The sequence below is a fragment of the Nipponia nippon genome, unplaced genomic scaffold, assembly GCF_047370975.1.
Source record: "Nipponia nippon isolate SJK-2023a ecotype South Korea unplaced genomic scaffold, ASM4737097v1 scaffold_18, whole genome shotgun sequence".
Taxonomy (NCBI): domain Eukaryota; kingdom Metazoa; phylum Chordata; class Aves; order Pelecaniformes; family Threskiornithidae; genus Nipponia; species Nipponia nippon.
The window spans coordinates 4,236,768-4,249,962 of NW_028262334.1; the positions used below are offsets into that span (position 1 = coordinate 4,236,768).

Genomic DNA, 13,195 nt, shown 5'->3' on the forward strand with positions numbered 1-13,195 from the left:
TGTGTTACAGCTCTTATGCATGGGGTCTTGAGTGTTTCTATGAGTGATTTGCCTATTTAGTATTCTGCTGACCATAGGGACTATGCATAAGAAATACTAATATTTAATGAGTGAACTTCATATGCCAAAATGAAGTTTTTGTTAATCCTTATTTGATGTTTTGTTTCCCAAATTTTTGCAAAGATGTGGAGACGGGCATTGTTTCATTGCCTGACCCTATATGAGAAACATTTAAGAGTGTGACACCAGATGCCTTTATTTTTGTGCCGATAGACTTTTGTAAAAGCATGCTGGAGCTATTCCCCTGCAGAACTTGAGGCAGAAAGAATGACGCTAAAGAGGTTTAATGGAAGGAGGTGCTCTTCTTTAATTTAAGAAATTAAATTTTAGAACAACATATCCAATGCTTAAGTGAATTGCTAGTAAGCTGACTTTTATTGTTTTCTTTTTTAATATGAACCATCTAATCTATGGTACCTGTTTGAATTATAGGTGTTTTCACCAGCTCTCTCCTATAGTCAGCAGCAGACTGAGGAAACTTCCTTTCATCCAGATAGTGAAAACACAGATTCTGAAAAAAGGAATTTATCTGAGACTGAGCTTGCAGAAAAGAAAGAACAGCCTGTGGAATACTGTAATATTCAGATGAGGAATGAGATTCAAATAAACAGGCAAAAACTCTTAAGTGTTACTCAGCAGACTATACAGCAAACCGAAGGCAAGTGTTCTGCCTACGCCAGCACTGTGGTGTTTAGAGTACACGACAGTAGAAAGAGGTTCACCTAGGAATGGCTTTATATAGAATAACAAATACATACAGTTTCTGGGGAAGCTCCAGACCTCATTAAAGTTTCTCTTTGCTGATAACAGTAGTATTTACTGCCCTGAAGCATAGCAGGCAGTATGGAGAAATGGATGAAATCAGTGATAGTCTTTCAAACAGTCTGGAGTAAGAATAGGAGAGAGGGTAAACATGCCTCATTGCTCACAAATGTTCAGGGGACTCAGGGCCATAGCAGGGTATAGAAAGTTGTAGACCCAACGAGACTTTCACGTGTTGTTTAGCATCCCTTCTCTGACAGGGGCTACTGTCATGCCATTGAGGAGAGCGTAGTGGCCTACAATAGGCGGATTGATAATCTTTAGCAAAACCCTAATCCTAATTCTTAATAGATTGGGTTAAGGCTTGAAAGCTGAGAGCTTTTCAATTATTTCTAGGCATATATCTTTGCACTGCGTTAACTGTCAAGCAACCGGCTGTATTTTGCCATATTCTCAAATAGGCAGAGCAGGTGGTATGTTGCCTATCCTCAAGCAGCTAACAAGATGGAAGGCATAAGCCATTTCAGTGGTGTTACTTTACCAATGCTGACGGAACAAGACAGTTAATTCTGTGTGCCTTTTCTTCCAATAGCAGATATTAAACTGGAGATACCAACTATAAACCTAGATGGAGAAGTGACTGTTCTTGCCACAGTTCCAGAAGTAGTTGAAGCTCTGGAAGGTTGTGCAATGACCTGGCAGAAATTGATATCCACAGCTTTAGAGGAACAACTGAAAAAGGTTCCACAGGTAATGTTGCCTATAACACCAAGCTGCTTTTATTCCTGGAGACATTACTTCATTTCCCCACAAGAATCTCTTTGAATGGTTTGTGCTCATTTTTAATCCATCTTCATGTTTGATTGTCAGAAAGCCATTTACTAATTGATGTAAAGTAGAACAAAAGTAGTGAGGAATTGTGCGACTCTGGGAAATAGAATATAAATAGAATATAAAGTAACTCACTGCAGATCCTACCCACACAGGATAACTGTGGAAAACTTTTGTTATTTGCACTCTTCTAAAGAGCCATGAAATATTAAAAGCTGCAGTGATTATTTGTTTTTAAATAGATGACTATATTTTTGCTTGAAAAGTCATCTCTCTCAAACAAAAAAAATTCCAGTTGTAAGGTTCTGATTCTGCAAACACTTACACATCTGACTAATGCCATTAAATATACTGAGGGATTTCATGTCTACAAAGTTACTTGTGCATAAGCTTTTGCAAGCATGGACTCTCCCGCTCCAATTCAGGGGTATACTCCCCATGAGCAGTTCCCTTCAGCATGTGTAAAACTCTTTTGATTTCAAGGATCTTCTTCTGTCTGGATTTTGTGCATGGTTGAATCGTATCAGGTTTTTCTCAGCATACAGCATATTGAAAAGAAGGAACAAATACAGTCCTGGTTATAGGTTTTCACTCTTGCATGACGGTAATTTAGAATTTTTATTTTATTCCACATTACTTGTAGGGTAATGGTCCACTTGCAGAAGTTGACCTCTGGCGTGAAAGAAATGATACTTTAAGTGTTCTTACTGAACAGACAAAGCTTCCAGATGTGCAAAAAGTCTTGGAAATATTACAGGAAGCTGAATCCGAGTATATTGGAGATTTACAGATAGTCTTAAGTGACCTCAGAAAACATCATGTGGAGGCTCTAGATAACGTTAAGTTTCTTTCAACTCTTGAACGCCATTTGAAGGTATGTATCCTTAAGAAAAGTTTGTGAAGTTTTAACTGTGGTTACCTGAGTTTGGTTTCTCTGTTGATATAATCACCTCTTATTTTTTACTTTTTATCAGCAATAAAGCTATACTCTAGCTTTTGTATATTTAATAAAAAAAGGCTTGCTTATTTTGTTTGAGTTACGGTTGTTCTAATATTTGAAAGCAGAAGCCCAGAGCTGTGAACAGCTTGGTTTGTAAATCACAGCCCTGGGAGAAGTTGATAGCAAAGCTGAACTGGTAAAACCAAAGATTTCTCTACTCCATTTTTGAGGTAGCTTCTATCACTGGTTACAGCTGATGTCTCAGTTTTTAAGTGTTATTGAAGGTCATCCAAACATCCAAATAAAGAGTTGAGCCAAAACCAGTCTTGGGACATCTTTTACAGAGAAGAGAATATTAATGAGACAAGGCCTAAAAATTGGAGCAATTGATGCAGATTTGCACATCCTTAACCATGTGTGTTACTTAGGCACCAGGGTGTTTCCTTGACTGGGTTATTTATTTAATAATGTCACAGACTTTCCCTACTTCACGTATCTATAGAATAAATATTGGTTTATTGAATATGTGTCTGTATATTTTCATGACATCTTATTCACGTTATTTATAATACATTTAATAGAATTTAACATACGGCGCTGGGTTTAATGTTGTCATGGATACAATTCCTTCACTGATGAATGCCCTGAGAATGGTATGGATTATCTCACGTCATTACAACAAGGATGAACGGATGGTGCCCCTCATGGAACGAATTGCATGGGAAATTTCAACAAGAGTGTACAAAGTTGTGGATTTGCACACACTGTTTAAGTAAGTACTGGGTTCCTGTTTAACTAGGCTGTATTTATTAAAAGCTTTGCTACTACGAAGTGCAGTAGATAACACTTTCATCAAAGAGGTTTCAGTGTGTTTTACTATCTGAAGTTGTATTAGAAGGTCAATTAAAAGTCAATTTATTTTGTAATTTTCATAAATTACTGAATCAGCCCTGAAGAAATAGGTGCTTGTCCTCTTTTGTCTCAAAAAGGCATAAATCAATAAACCCAATAGAATTATAAAAGTGGCATAAATATAATCAAAATCAGTCCTGAAATAACGTCTCCTTTCAAAATCAGTCACATTGAAAATTAAGACCTCACAGTTACAAGTTTTGACTAGATTTTGTATAATTAGAAGCTGCTAAACCAAGGTATATTAATCCAGTTGAGATATAATTTTCTACCTATAGTCTTTCTATCTTTAGTATCTTAACTGTTTTGTTTTGATTAATAGAGAAGATAGAGCTGCTGCGAAGAAGAAAATAGCAGAAGCCAAAAGCACTCTTGAACAATGGAAGAAATGTTATTTTGCTGTTCGTGCCCAAATTGAAGCATCAGGAAGAGAGCAACACTGGGAATTTGACCGAAAATGCTTATTTGAAAAAACAGATTATATGGCTTCAGTCTGTCAAGATCTGTATGATATTTTGCAGGTAGTAATACAGACAATAAATAAAGGGATTGTGTGATCAACGTTTTATTCTGTAGGGGAGATTCTTTTGTATTGTAGTTATTGAAATGTTAACAGCCGTTAGTTTTGTAAGTGGCTTTGTGTTTAAGACCTGAGCAGTGCCTTTGATTCCAACAAAGCTGCACTTAACGCTTGAGGTGAAATAATTCTTCTCGAGGTACTGGCTGAGGAAAGATATTACTGTGTACATTGCTGTTATGAACATACAGACAGAACAACTGTTTCACAGATTTGCAATTTTCATGGGTTGCTAGCTTAATGATATAATTTTAGATAAAATAACCATTTAAATATACTATAATATAAAATTTGACTATATGTGAATCAGTGTATCAATTGCAGATTAACATATGAACGGAGAGATGCTATGTTTAGGCTAATTTGAGTCAGGGTAGCTAGCAATATTAGTAGTCCATCAATGGTCAGATGCTATAGCCTGTGTATGTAAAAACTGTGTATGTGGAAAGAGGAATAAAAAGGAGTAATAACTGAGCATTGTCTGTTTTAACAACTGAAGTATGGGACCTGTAGAGTGTTGTGTTTTTTTTTTTTCCATAAAGCTACTTGGTGTCTTGTATAGAAATATACAAAATGTAAATCACAGCACGAATTGATCATTCTGTGCTGTTTTTATTTTTTAAAGGAAATAATATCAAAAAGATGTGTTAAATGGCAGAAAAAAACCCCATTAACAATAAAGCATTCTGGTATGTTCTTCTGAATTAACAGATCATTGAAGAGTTTTACAATGTATTTGGTCCTGAACTGAAAGCTGTCACAGGGGATCCAAAGCCTATTGATGATCTACTGAGACGAGTAAATGGACTAACTAGTCCTATGGAAGAACTGACTTTTGACCCTTTTAGCATCAAAAGCGCACAGGACTGGAAATTAATTATGGAAGAATTTAAAGAAGAAGTTTCAGTAAGTACTGCATACTGTGATTTCCTCCCCCCCCTTACTTCCTATATACAAATTCCTTCTAGAATATCAACATTTTCATTTAAATAAAATATAAGTAAGTTTGCAAAAGAAAAGAATATATGAATAAATATGTAAATGAAAATGGGAGGAATTTGACCATTTTTTAAAGTCAGTATTCTGTTTCCAAGTTGTTTTTGTTTATAGTTTCACTTTATCTTGAAAATGGTGAAACACACTTTTTATTCGTGGGCAGAATTGCTACAGCATGAACAGAGGCTACATATGACCTCGCTGTGCTCATGTGCTGACATGTCATGTCCTACAAAGAAGTAAAACTTCCTTTTCTGGATTCATTCAGTCCTTCACCCCTCAGCTAAGAATACCCACAAAGTACAAACTGTTACAATGCTTTTTGTGCTTTATATACCTGCCCAGCAGACACATTAATTAACATTAATTTCCTGCAGCATACTGGAAAGCCATCAGTTTGTTGGTAATTTATAAGACAAAGAATAGTAAAAATACACTTGACCACTATTATAAAAAAGTATTCTCATTTTGCCTTCCTTTCTGGGTTTTGCAAGGTGAATCTCTAAGTGACAGGATTTCTTGGCCTTCTTCCTTTGTTTAGGTTATTGAAGAAGATACCAAAAACTTTATTGATGAATCTTTTAAGACCCTTCGATCAGCAGAAGCTGCATTTGACATGCTGTTAAACTTCAAACATATCCGCTCTCGTGAAACCATTAATAAGCAGATGATGATGAAGTTCGGTGATATTTTGGACCAATACTGTAAAGAGGTATTTAATTTAAAGATTTCTTATGTAGTACATGAAGCTCTTTACCTGGTGAAAATCATAAATCTGTGTATATGTCTAAATACCTGTATAGTGTCATTTACTGTCTGAAAGATTGACAAGTTTTACAAAATAAACGTAATAATTGCTCTCACTTTTTTGGAGCCTATTGAAGAAATAGTATGGTTAATTTGCTGAAATGGATGTGCATATCTGTATTATGTCTGGCACAGTACGAGAACCAAAAGGTGTTTGCATGTACTCTGAATGCAGCAAGGCTAATGGCTATTCCTTTACCTTGTGAACAGCAGTTCAACAGTAGTCCTTCCTGAGAAAATACATCTTTCATACCCTACAGCCTTCTTGTGATGTACAACAAGTTCATGGTATGACCAGGAGATGTCAGAGATCAACCGTGAAGGCAGAAATAATTTCTGACATGTTGAAGCCTGTATGTTGGAAAGCATTTTATGTCATGGCATTTTTCTTGATATTTCAAAGAACATTGAGTTTAACAATAAGATGTAATCTTACAGAAAACACTGCCACAATAGCAGTACCACAGGATATAGAAAGGAAAACATTCTCTGTGATGCAATTAATACGAACAAGAGATGCTTGAAAAAAAAGAGAAGAATCGTTTTTATCCTGCTGCTGGAATTAGCTTCAGAGCTTGTGCTGTGTACCAGGTTAGATACTGACCATGGACAAGCAAGTGGAGAAATGATGCTTTGCAATATTTTATTCTCTTCTAGGTCGAACATGTTAAGCAAATCTTTGTTCAGAACCTCAAGGATCCACCTTTGTACAAGAATCATCCTCCAGTGGCTGGAGCAATATACTGGTCCCGATCCCTTTTCTATCGGATCAAACACACTATTATTCGATTTCAAGAAGTAGAGGAGTTGCTTGCTAGTGAACGTGGAAAGGAAGTATGTTAGTTCTTTTGGTATTTAATGAAGGAAGAAATACTTTCTTCATACTCTTCTTCTAAAGATGTGAAAGTGATCTTATGTGAGGTGAAGTTCCAAGAATGTCTTTGCACACAGAAAGCCATGTTAGACGTGAAAAGCTGATTGGGACCTTCCCACTGTTTCCCAGAAAGACAGTGACAAAATCAATGACAGCATTCAAGAGCCTGAATTCTCCATCACCTGCATTGATTACAAGGCATTACTTGCCCTCTCATCTAATAAAAATTAGAAACCATATTAAGACACCATATTAAGACAGGTTAGTCGAACATTTCTCATGGTCTTTAAAATGAGTTATACAGAATTTTCCTTTCTAGGTAAAACAAATATATCTTCAAGTGGCCAAGAGGATGAAGGAGTATGAAGATCAAAAATACAATCAGTGGAGGGATGGGACAGAACAAACACTTCCACTGTTACTGAAAAATACTGTGCTGACTGTTGTCACTGGTGGGGCTGCAACCCATGTTGATCCAGAAACTTTTGAGCAGGTGAGATATAGGAAGATAATATACCAAACTTCTCCATGGGGAAGAACTGAAACTTGTCTAATGGTCAGTGAGATTTTTCTAAGGATAATAATTTAAACACAGTTTTTGAAAGGAAAATGTCAAAAGTTCTGAGCTCAGAATTCTTTGTGATCCTTTGTAAAACATAGTTGCTGAATGACCTGGCAAATGGATGAATGTGTACTTCTGTGCTGTAATTCCTGTTAATTTTGGGGTTTTGGTGCAACATCTTTGGGATGTTACAACACAACTTGGGACTGAAGTTAGGTAGAGGTAGGTTCCCAGCAGAGATCATGCAGAATCCTGTTCTAACTAAACTTTTGTCTGACTATGAACTTCCACTGGGATTTCTGTTGTAACTGGTTGCAGCAGTATGTAAACAGAGGTGATTTGGTTTGCTTCTTGTAATCAGCTTTCACTGAAGAAGTAGTTGTGTATAATTTCTGAAACTAGAATGCTGAAGTTGCTATCGAATTTTATAGGCATTTCCACAAGCTCTAAATGTCAGCCATTCTGACTTTTACCTGCTGCCTTATCAAATGTCTCACAAAGTTAACCTTTTCCTCGCATTCTAACAGTTTGGTGTTCCTCTCCTTTCTGCTGCTCTTTCTTGTGTTGTAGAGCTCTGTAACAGAGGAGCCTGTCACCGCAAAGAAAAGTGTTCGCTTCATAGTGAATTTTTCTCCCGTACTCCAAGAGATTATCATTGAAACAAAGTACATGGAACAACTAGGGCTTCCAGTCCCAGAAACAGCAAGATATGTGGCACTGCAGGAAGACAAATATCTTAGGTAAGGCTGTAACAGAATATCTGCTCACATACAGACTTATGGCAGTGTTTCAAGTGATTTCACTCCAAACCTGAATGGGGCCTGAGTCATCAAATTTTTGAAATATGAGAGCTGTTATTGACTTTTTTTTAGGGTAAAATTACTAATGGCCATGTGGCACTAATAAGCTTTTCTCTGGCGCTGTCTGCATCCTTCACCCTGTAGGACTATGTCACACAAATTAACATCTTGTCAAATCTGAGAAAAAGCAAGGAAAGTAATTTGTTTTGCAATGAATTGTTAGTGCCATTTAGATTTCAGCTCACATTTCAACTCACTGCTGTGTTCTTCTTGTGCAGCTTTGGGCAAGTCACTTTTGCCTGAATTAGCACAGGCATTTAGCACACAGGTATGCCGATAAGACCCCTAACTGAATTTTAAAGTTCACCTGTTGAGTTCACTTCTGTGCTTCAAACTGAGGCTGTCTTAAAAACTTTTTCTGAGTTGGGGCAGGAGAGGTTTGTCTAGCTACTATTGGAGCCATATGAAATTTTTCTTTTGCTTTCAATAGGAAATGAATTGCATTTATAATCAATACATATTCAGTGGTTATTTCTGCAAATTTTGCTTTATATGGAAGTCTGAATGGAATGATGGAAGTGATCTGCTCTTTGATCTGAGTTCAGAGCTGTATTTCCAGGAAATCATGATTTTATGTTTTGTTGTTGTGTTTCTTACACTCCTTAGATATACAAATGGATTGAAAAACATGCTGGATCGCTATCACAAATTAATGGGAACACTGAATGAAGCAGAAACCAAACTTCTTGATGACCATATTCAAGAACTCTGGAGAGTATTCAAATCAGGGCACAAAAGACTCAACTGGAACTCCTTAGGTAATGGAGACACTATTTTAAAATGGCCTTAGATACAGTTAAAAAATCTCTTCAATTCTGCAATCTATTTTTTATGTCATATGACAGCAATGTATCCCTAGATGGTACATCCTATTGCCACAGTCAGAGTCAGAATAGTAGGTTAGACAGACACTGGTCCAGGAGGGTATTTCTTATGTTTTTATTATCTTTAAAACACTAAGTGGAAATGGATAGAGACCCTTAGATAACAGCTGTATGGGAGGTAGATGAAGGATTAGGTGAGAAATCATCTAATCTATCTTTCTGCAGAGCATCAGTTCATTCTCAGAGATAAAAGACATCTGGTTGTGGCAATTTTGACGCATTGGTGAAATATTTGTTAAGAGAAAAAAAAACAAATGGTTGTGATTTATTTCAAGGTATTGGTGATTTTATTGTCCGATGTACACACGCCATCAGGAGGTTTGAATCACTTGTCCATCAGATCCATAATAATTCTGAAGACATAAGCAACAAACTTCTGTTCATAGAATCGACAAATCTCTTTAAGTTTCCACTTTCAAAAAATGGTGAACTTCCTAGTAAGTCTTTATATTTTCATTTCCAAGCTCTGTGATGTTTTATTTTGCTCTGTCTGCTATCCAGCATTTTTAATTGCTATGATCAACCCTTTTAATTTTTACCAAAACTAGTTACAGTAGTATTTCATGGTGTAACAGGGGAAGCACAAGCAGAGCTTCAGTACCCTAAAGCTGACAGTGTCAATGAGAGAAACAGGAAGATGAGTATACAAATAGATCATTTGACTTGTGTCTACTTTGCTTTTGATCACTTCCCCCTAGCTTTCCCTTGATTTCCTTATCCTTCTTGTATGCAGTAGTGTAGCCTTAGGGCTGCAATCTGCCTGGAGTGTCAGCTCCCTTCTGGGCCATCGGAACTGAACTGGTTTCCTCAGATGGAAATTGCAGTGTGGTGATTGTCTCCCAGGTCTCCCTGTCATTTGAGTGAGTGGGTGATGGGCCAAATTTCTTTCAATGCTTTGTAAACCTTAAAAAGGTTACTTTCACATCTAATGGTTGGTATTACATAATTGAATCCATATAAAATCAGAGAGCCGAAATATTAATAAATTAAGCATTAGTAAGTGAAGATATTTTTTATCAGTATGCAAGATCAATTTCATGTTCACAAATAAAGCCCAGCTAATTATTCCAGTATGCAAGTCTGTTAGGTCTTTTGCAGTTAATAACGCTATTTTTTGTATCTTTTGCAGAAGCGAAAGAATTTTTTGAGTATGTTAAGTGTGAAAGAGCAAAAGATGTGGCACAGATGGTTAGAAAGTATACTGCCATTCCACAATTGCTAATAAAAGTGGAAGGACGAGTTGCCAATACGAACAGTGGCAAATCTCCAAAGTTAACTTCCTATTATGCATACTGGGAAAATAGGATTTATCAGGTGTTGACACATTTAATTGTGAAGTAAGTGAATTGTTTGCTTTAATGGATTTCCAGTCTTTCATCTTCGAGTTTTTCTGGATCCGTTGATCAGTATGTATACTGATATTCTGTTTGAGCACCTCAGTGATTTGCAGTTGGAGACAGATTTGTATTTGTACTGTTTTTTTCCTGCAAAGAATGGAGAACCGATAACAAGGTACAGGAGAAACCCAAATTCTGAGAAAATGGATATTGGCATGTTGTTAGCAGAAGAGAGAAATAAGATAAATTTTCTGCAGTGTGTGTAGCTGCATATTCCTGGTTTACTTTTAAAATCAAGGTTTTGTTTTACTAAAGAATACAATTCTGAGAACTTGGTGGCTGGGTGCCAGATGCATCCCTGTAATGCGGGGGACACCAGTACAAGAACAACGGTTTGTTGGATTTTACTTTACCTGTTCTGCAGCAGCTGGGGCCGAGGAGGTTCCTGTGGCAAGATATTATAAAGGCTTATATTATAAGCAAGATATTATTACAATAGGGCATTGCAGGGTTATAAAAGCTTCCCAGACGTGTCTTCTTGTCATGATCCATGTCTTTGTAATCTGGTCCATGCTCACCTGACTTTGTTGTGCTTTCTTGGCTGGACTCTTGCAATGGAGTTGACCATAGCCTCAGGGTCCTTTTGCACCAGGGTATCCCCATTCATTCCTTCCAACAGCTTCTTTTAGCTAGTCAAGCTTTTGCATTAAATCAGTATTAGTGGGACAATTTTGCTCCGATACACGTCAGTGTTTCCAGCTGAAATCGATGGTAACTGACTTCAGACAGGTCTGCTTACATATCTAAGCACATACCTGATAATTGCAGTCTCTGTTGGGCATTTCCATGGGGGGCAGCATGTGATTATTACGATCTTTGACATAATTTTTTTCCTTTCCCAGGAATTTGCAGGCTTTTAATGCAGCTGTTCTTGCAGATGTGCCACTGTTCCAAACAGAAGCTATTTTATCTGTTCCTGAGATAATCTTGCAACCTAATGCCAGTGAGATTGACAAAATGACTGCACAATGTATCCAAGACTGTGTTGAGGTCACTAAGGTGATTTTTGATAAAGATTTACTTGTTGTCAGAGTTTGCTTGTGATTATAATGAATTAGTCTTGCTTTATGTTTGGGCAAGCATAAATGTCAAAGGGAAGATTCGTATTGCTTTATCTTGAAATCAAAATATCCAGTATATTGTTCTAATTTTACAGACTGTCCTAATTTTACAAACGGATGACAAAGGAAAAAAATTGCCATAAAGCTTCATGCAGTTTTTACTCAGGCAAAATTAGTTGTTACTTTTCAGCAGTTTTGCCAGCGTAAGGACATGATTTGGTTCTATAAATCATCATACATCAGAAGGAAATACTTTTCAGATTGTACTGCAGATGTTGCTTTCTAATGTATGAATAAGCTGGTGGAATAAGGAATGTGAGCAGCCTTCTCTATATTATGGCTCTCCTCAAAAGCGGCAGAAAAACAGTTCAGAAAAGTGTTGGGAGAAGGGCATCTAGGACACGTCTAGGACAGTGGGTTTACAGCAGACGAAATACCTAGCTTGCTGGCAAAGGTGTAGCAATATTTCCCTGCATACGTAGGTTCACATTGAACTGCTTTCCAGAAAAGAAGCCAAATATTGTGGAAGTGTTCCTGCCCTGTGCTGATGGAGAAATGATTCCAGATGTCACCTGCAATTAAAAAATTTAGATTAAGTGTGCTTCCTATGCTCATATTTGCTGTTCTACTCCACTGCTGCATCCAGCCTGTTTGATCTAATACCTGTTTCTCTGTGTCATGCTACATTGTTGTTCAGTGTAGATTTTAAAAGCAGACTGAGTAATGCATGGAAAGGTTTTGTTAGGATGAAATTAAGTTTATGGGAAAATGTAATCTCTCTTCTTGCTGTCAGAAAAACAGTTGATTTGAGAAATCATTCATACCACGTCCTACATAGTCTTCTAAATAACGATGAATGATTTGACTAAAATGACCCTCTACAAAGTAACTGGTTTTCAACTCTGTCTTGTAAACTCTAGCATTTTGTACGATGGATGCATGGTACATGTATTGAATGCCCTCCTCAGCATGTCGAGGAAGATGAAGTTGTCACTTTCAGCTTTTACAGTGACGTCTCCCAGAACCCTCTGATAATCGAACAGGCTGTTCTCATCACTCAGAATGTCCACAAACTCCTGGCTTCCCTCAGCAAATATTTGAACCAATGGAAGAGGTACGAACTGCTGTGGAAATTAGACAAAGGCATAGCCATGGAGAGGTTAGCTGCAGAAAAGCCTGCTTGTATCACCTTTGATGAAGAGTTGCAGTTCTACATGAAGGTAGCTCAAGAAGTGACTCAACAGCCCTTGATTAAAGATGAGCAATTTATCAGGCTTCAGCTGGCTGCCTTAGCCTACGCAGTGCAGGAGAATGCTAGAGGATGGGTGAGTTCACTGGGACAGTTGCTTAATGAGCCTGCAAGAGAGGAACTCTTCAGTCTTCAGGAGGAAATTCAGGTAGGTGTTTTCAGTTCCTGTTTTCTGATGTAGCTGGCACTGAGTAGTAGGTGATGATCTGAACCACGCTCCAAATTGGTTGAAACTGGTGTATTCTGGTGTGTCATGTGTAAAGAGGTGAGCTGTCCCTCTGTAGCTGGGAAACAGGAGAGAGCAGTAACATGAAAACCCAGGACTTTCTCACTCCTGTACTGGTGAAAGGTTCATACTGGTAGTTCTGAAGTTCCCTTTAAACTGCTGCTTACAACTTCTGTTTTGTTGTGGCAGAAACATCC

At 37.4% G+C, this 13,195-nt stretch overlaps 1 protein-coding gene across 1 annotated transcript in view; it reads left to right on the forward strand.

The window, feature by feature from the left end:
- The window catches only part of DNAH10 (dynein axonemal heavy chain 10), a 57,571-nt gene that overhangs the window by 4,518 nt on the left and 39,858 nt on the right, over window positions 1-13,195 (forward strand). The window contains exons 6-20 of the mRNA XM_087754997.1: window positions 493-685; window positions 1,415-1,572; window positions 2,297-2,527; window positions 3,175-3,365; window positions 3,828-4,026; window positions 4,794-4,988; window positions 5,620-5,790; window positions 6,543-6,719; window positions 7,079-7,252; window positions 7,892-8,061; window positions 8,788-8,939; window positions 9,341-9,502; window positions 10,195-10,402; window positions 11,305-11,461; window positions 12,444-12,920. Of these exons, the coding sequence (XP_087611123.1) occupies window positions 493-685; window positions 1,415-1,572; window positions 2,297-2,527; window positions 3,175-3,365; window positions 3,828-4,026; window positions 4,794-4,988; window positions 5,620-5,790; window positions 6,543-6,719; window positions 7,079-7,252; window positions 7,892-8,061; window positions 8,788-8,939; window positions 9,341-9,502; window positions 10,195-10,402; window positions 11,305-11,461; window positions 12,444-12,920 (3,015 nt within the window). The remainder of the gene's footprint in view (window positions 1-492; window positions 686-1,414; window positions 1,573-2,296; window positions 2,528-3,174; window positions 3,366-3,827; window positions 4,027-4,793; window positions 4,989-5,619; window positions 5,791-6,542; window positions 6,720-7,078; window positions 7,253-7,891; window positions 8,062-8,787; window positions 8,940-9,340; window positions 9,503-10,194; window positions 10,403-11,304; window positions 11,462-12,443; window positions 12,921-13,195) is intronic.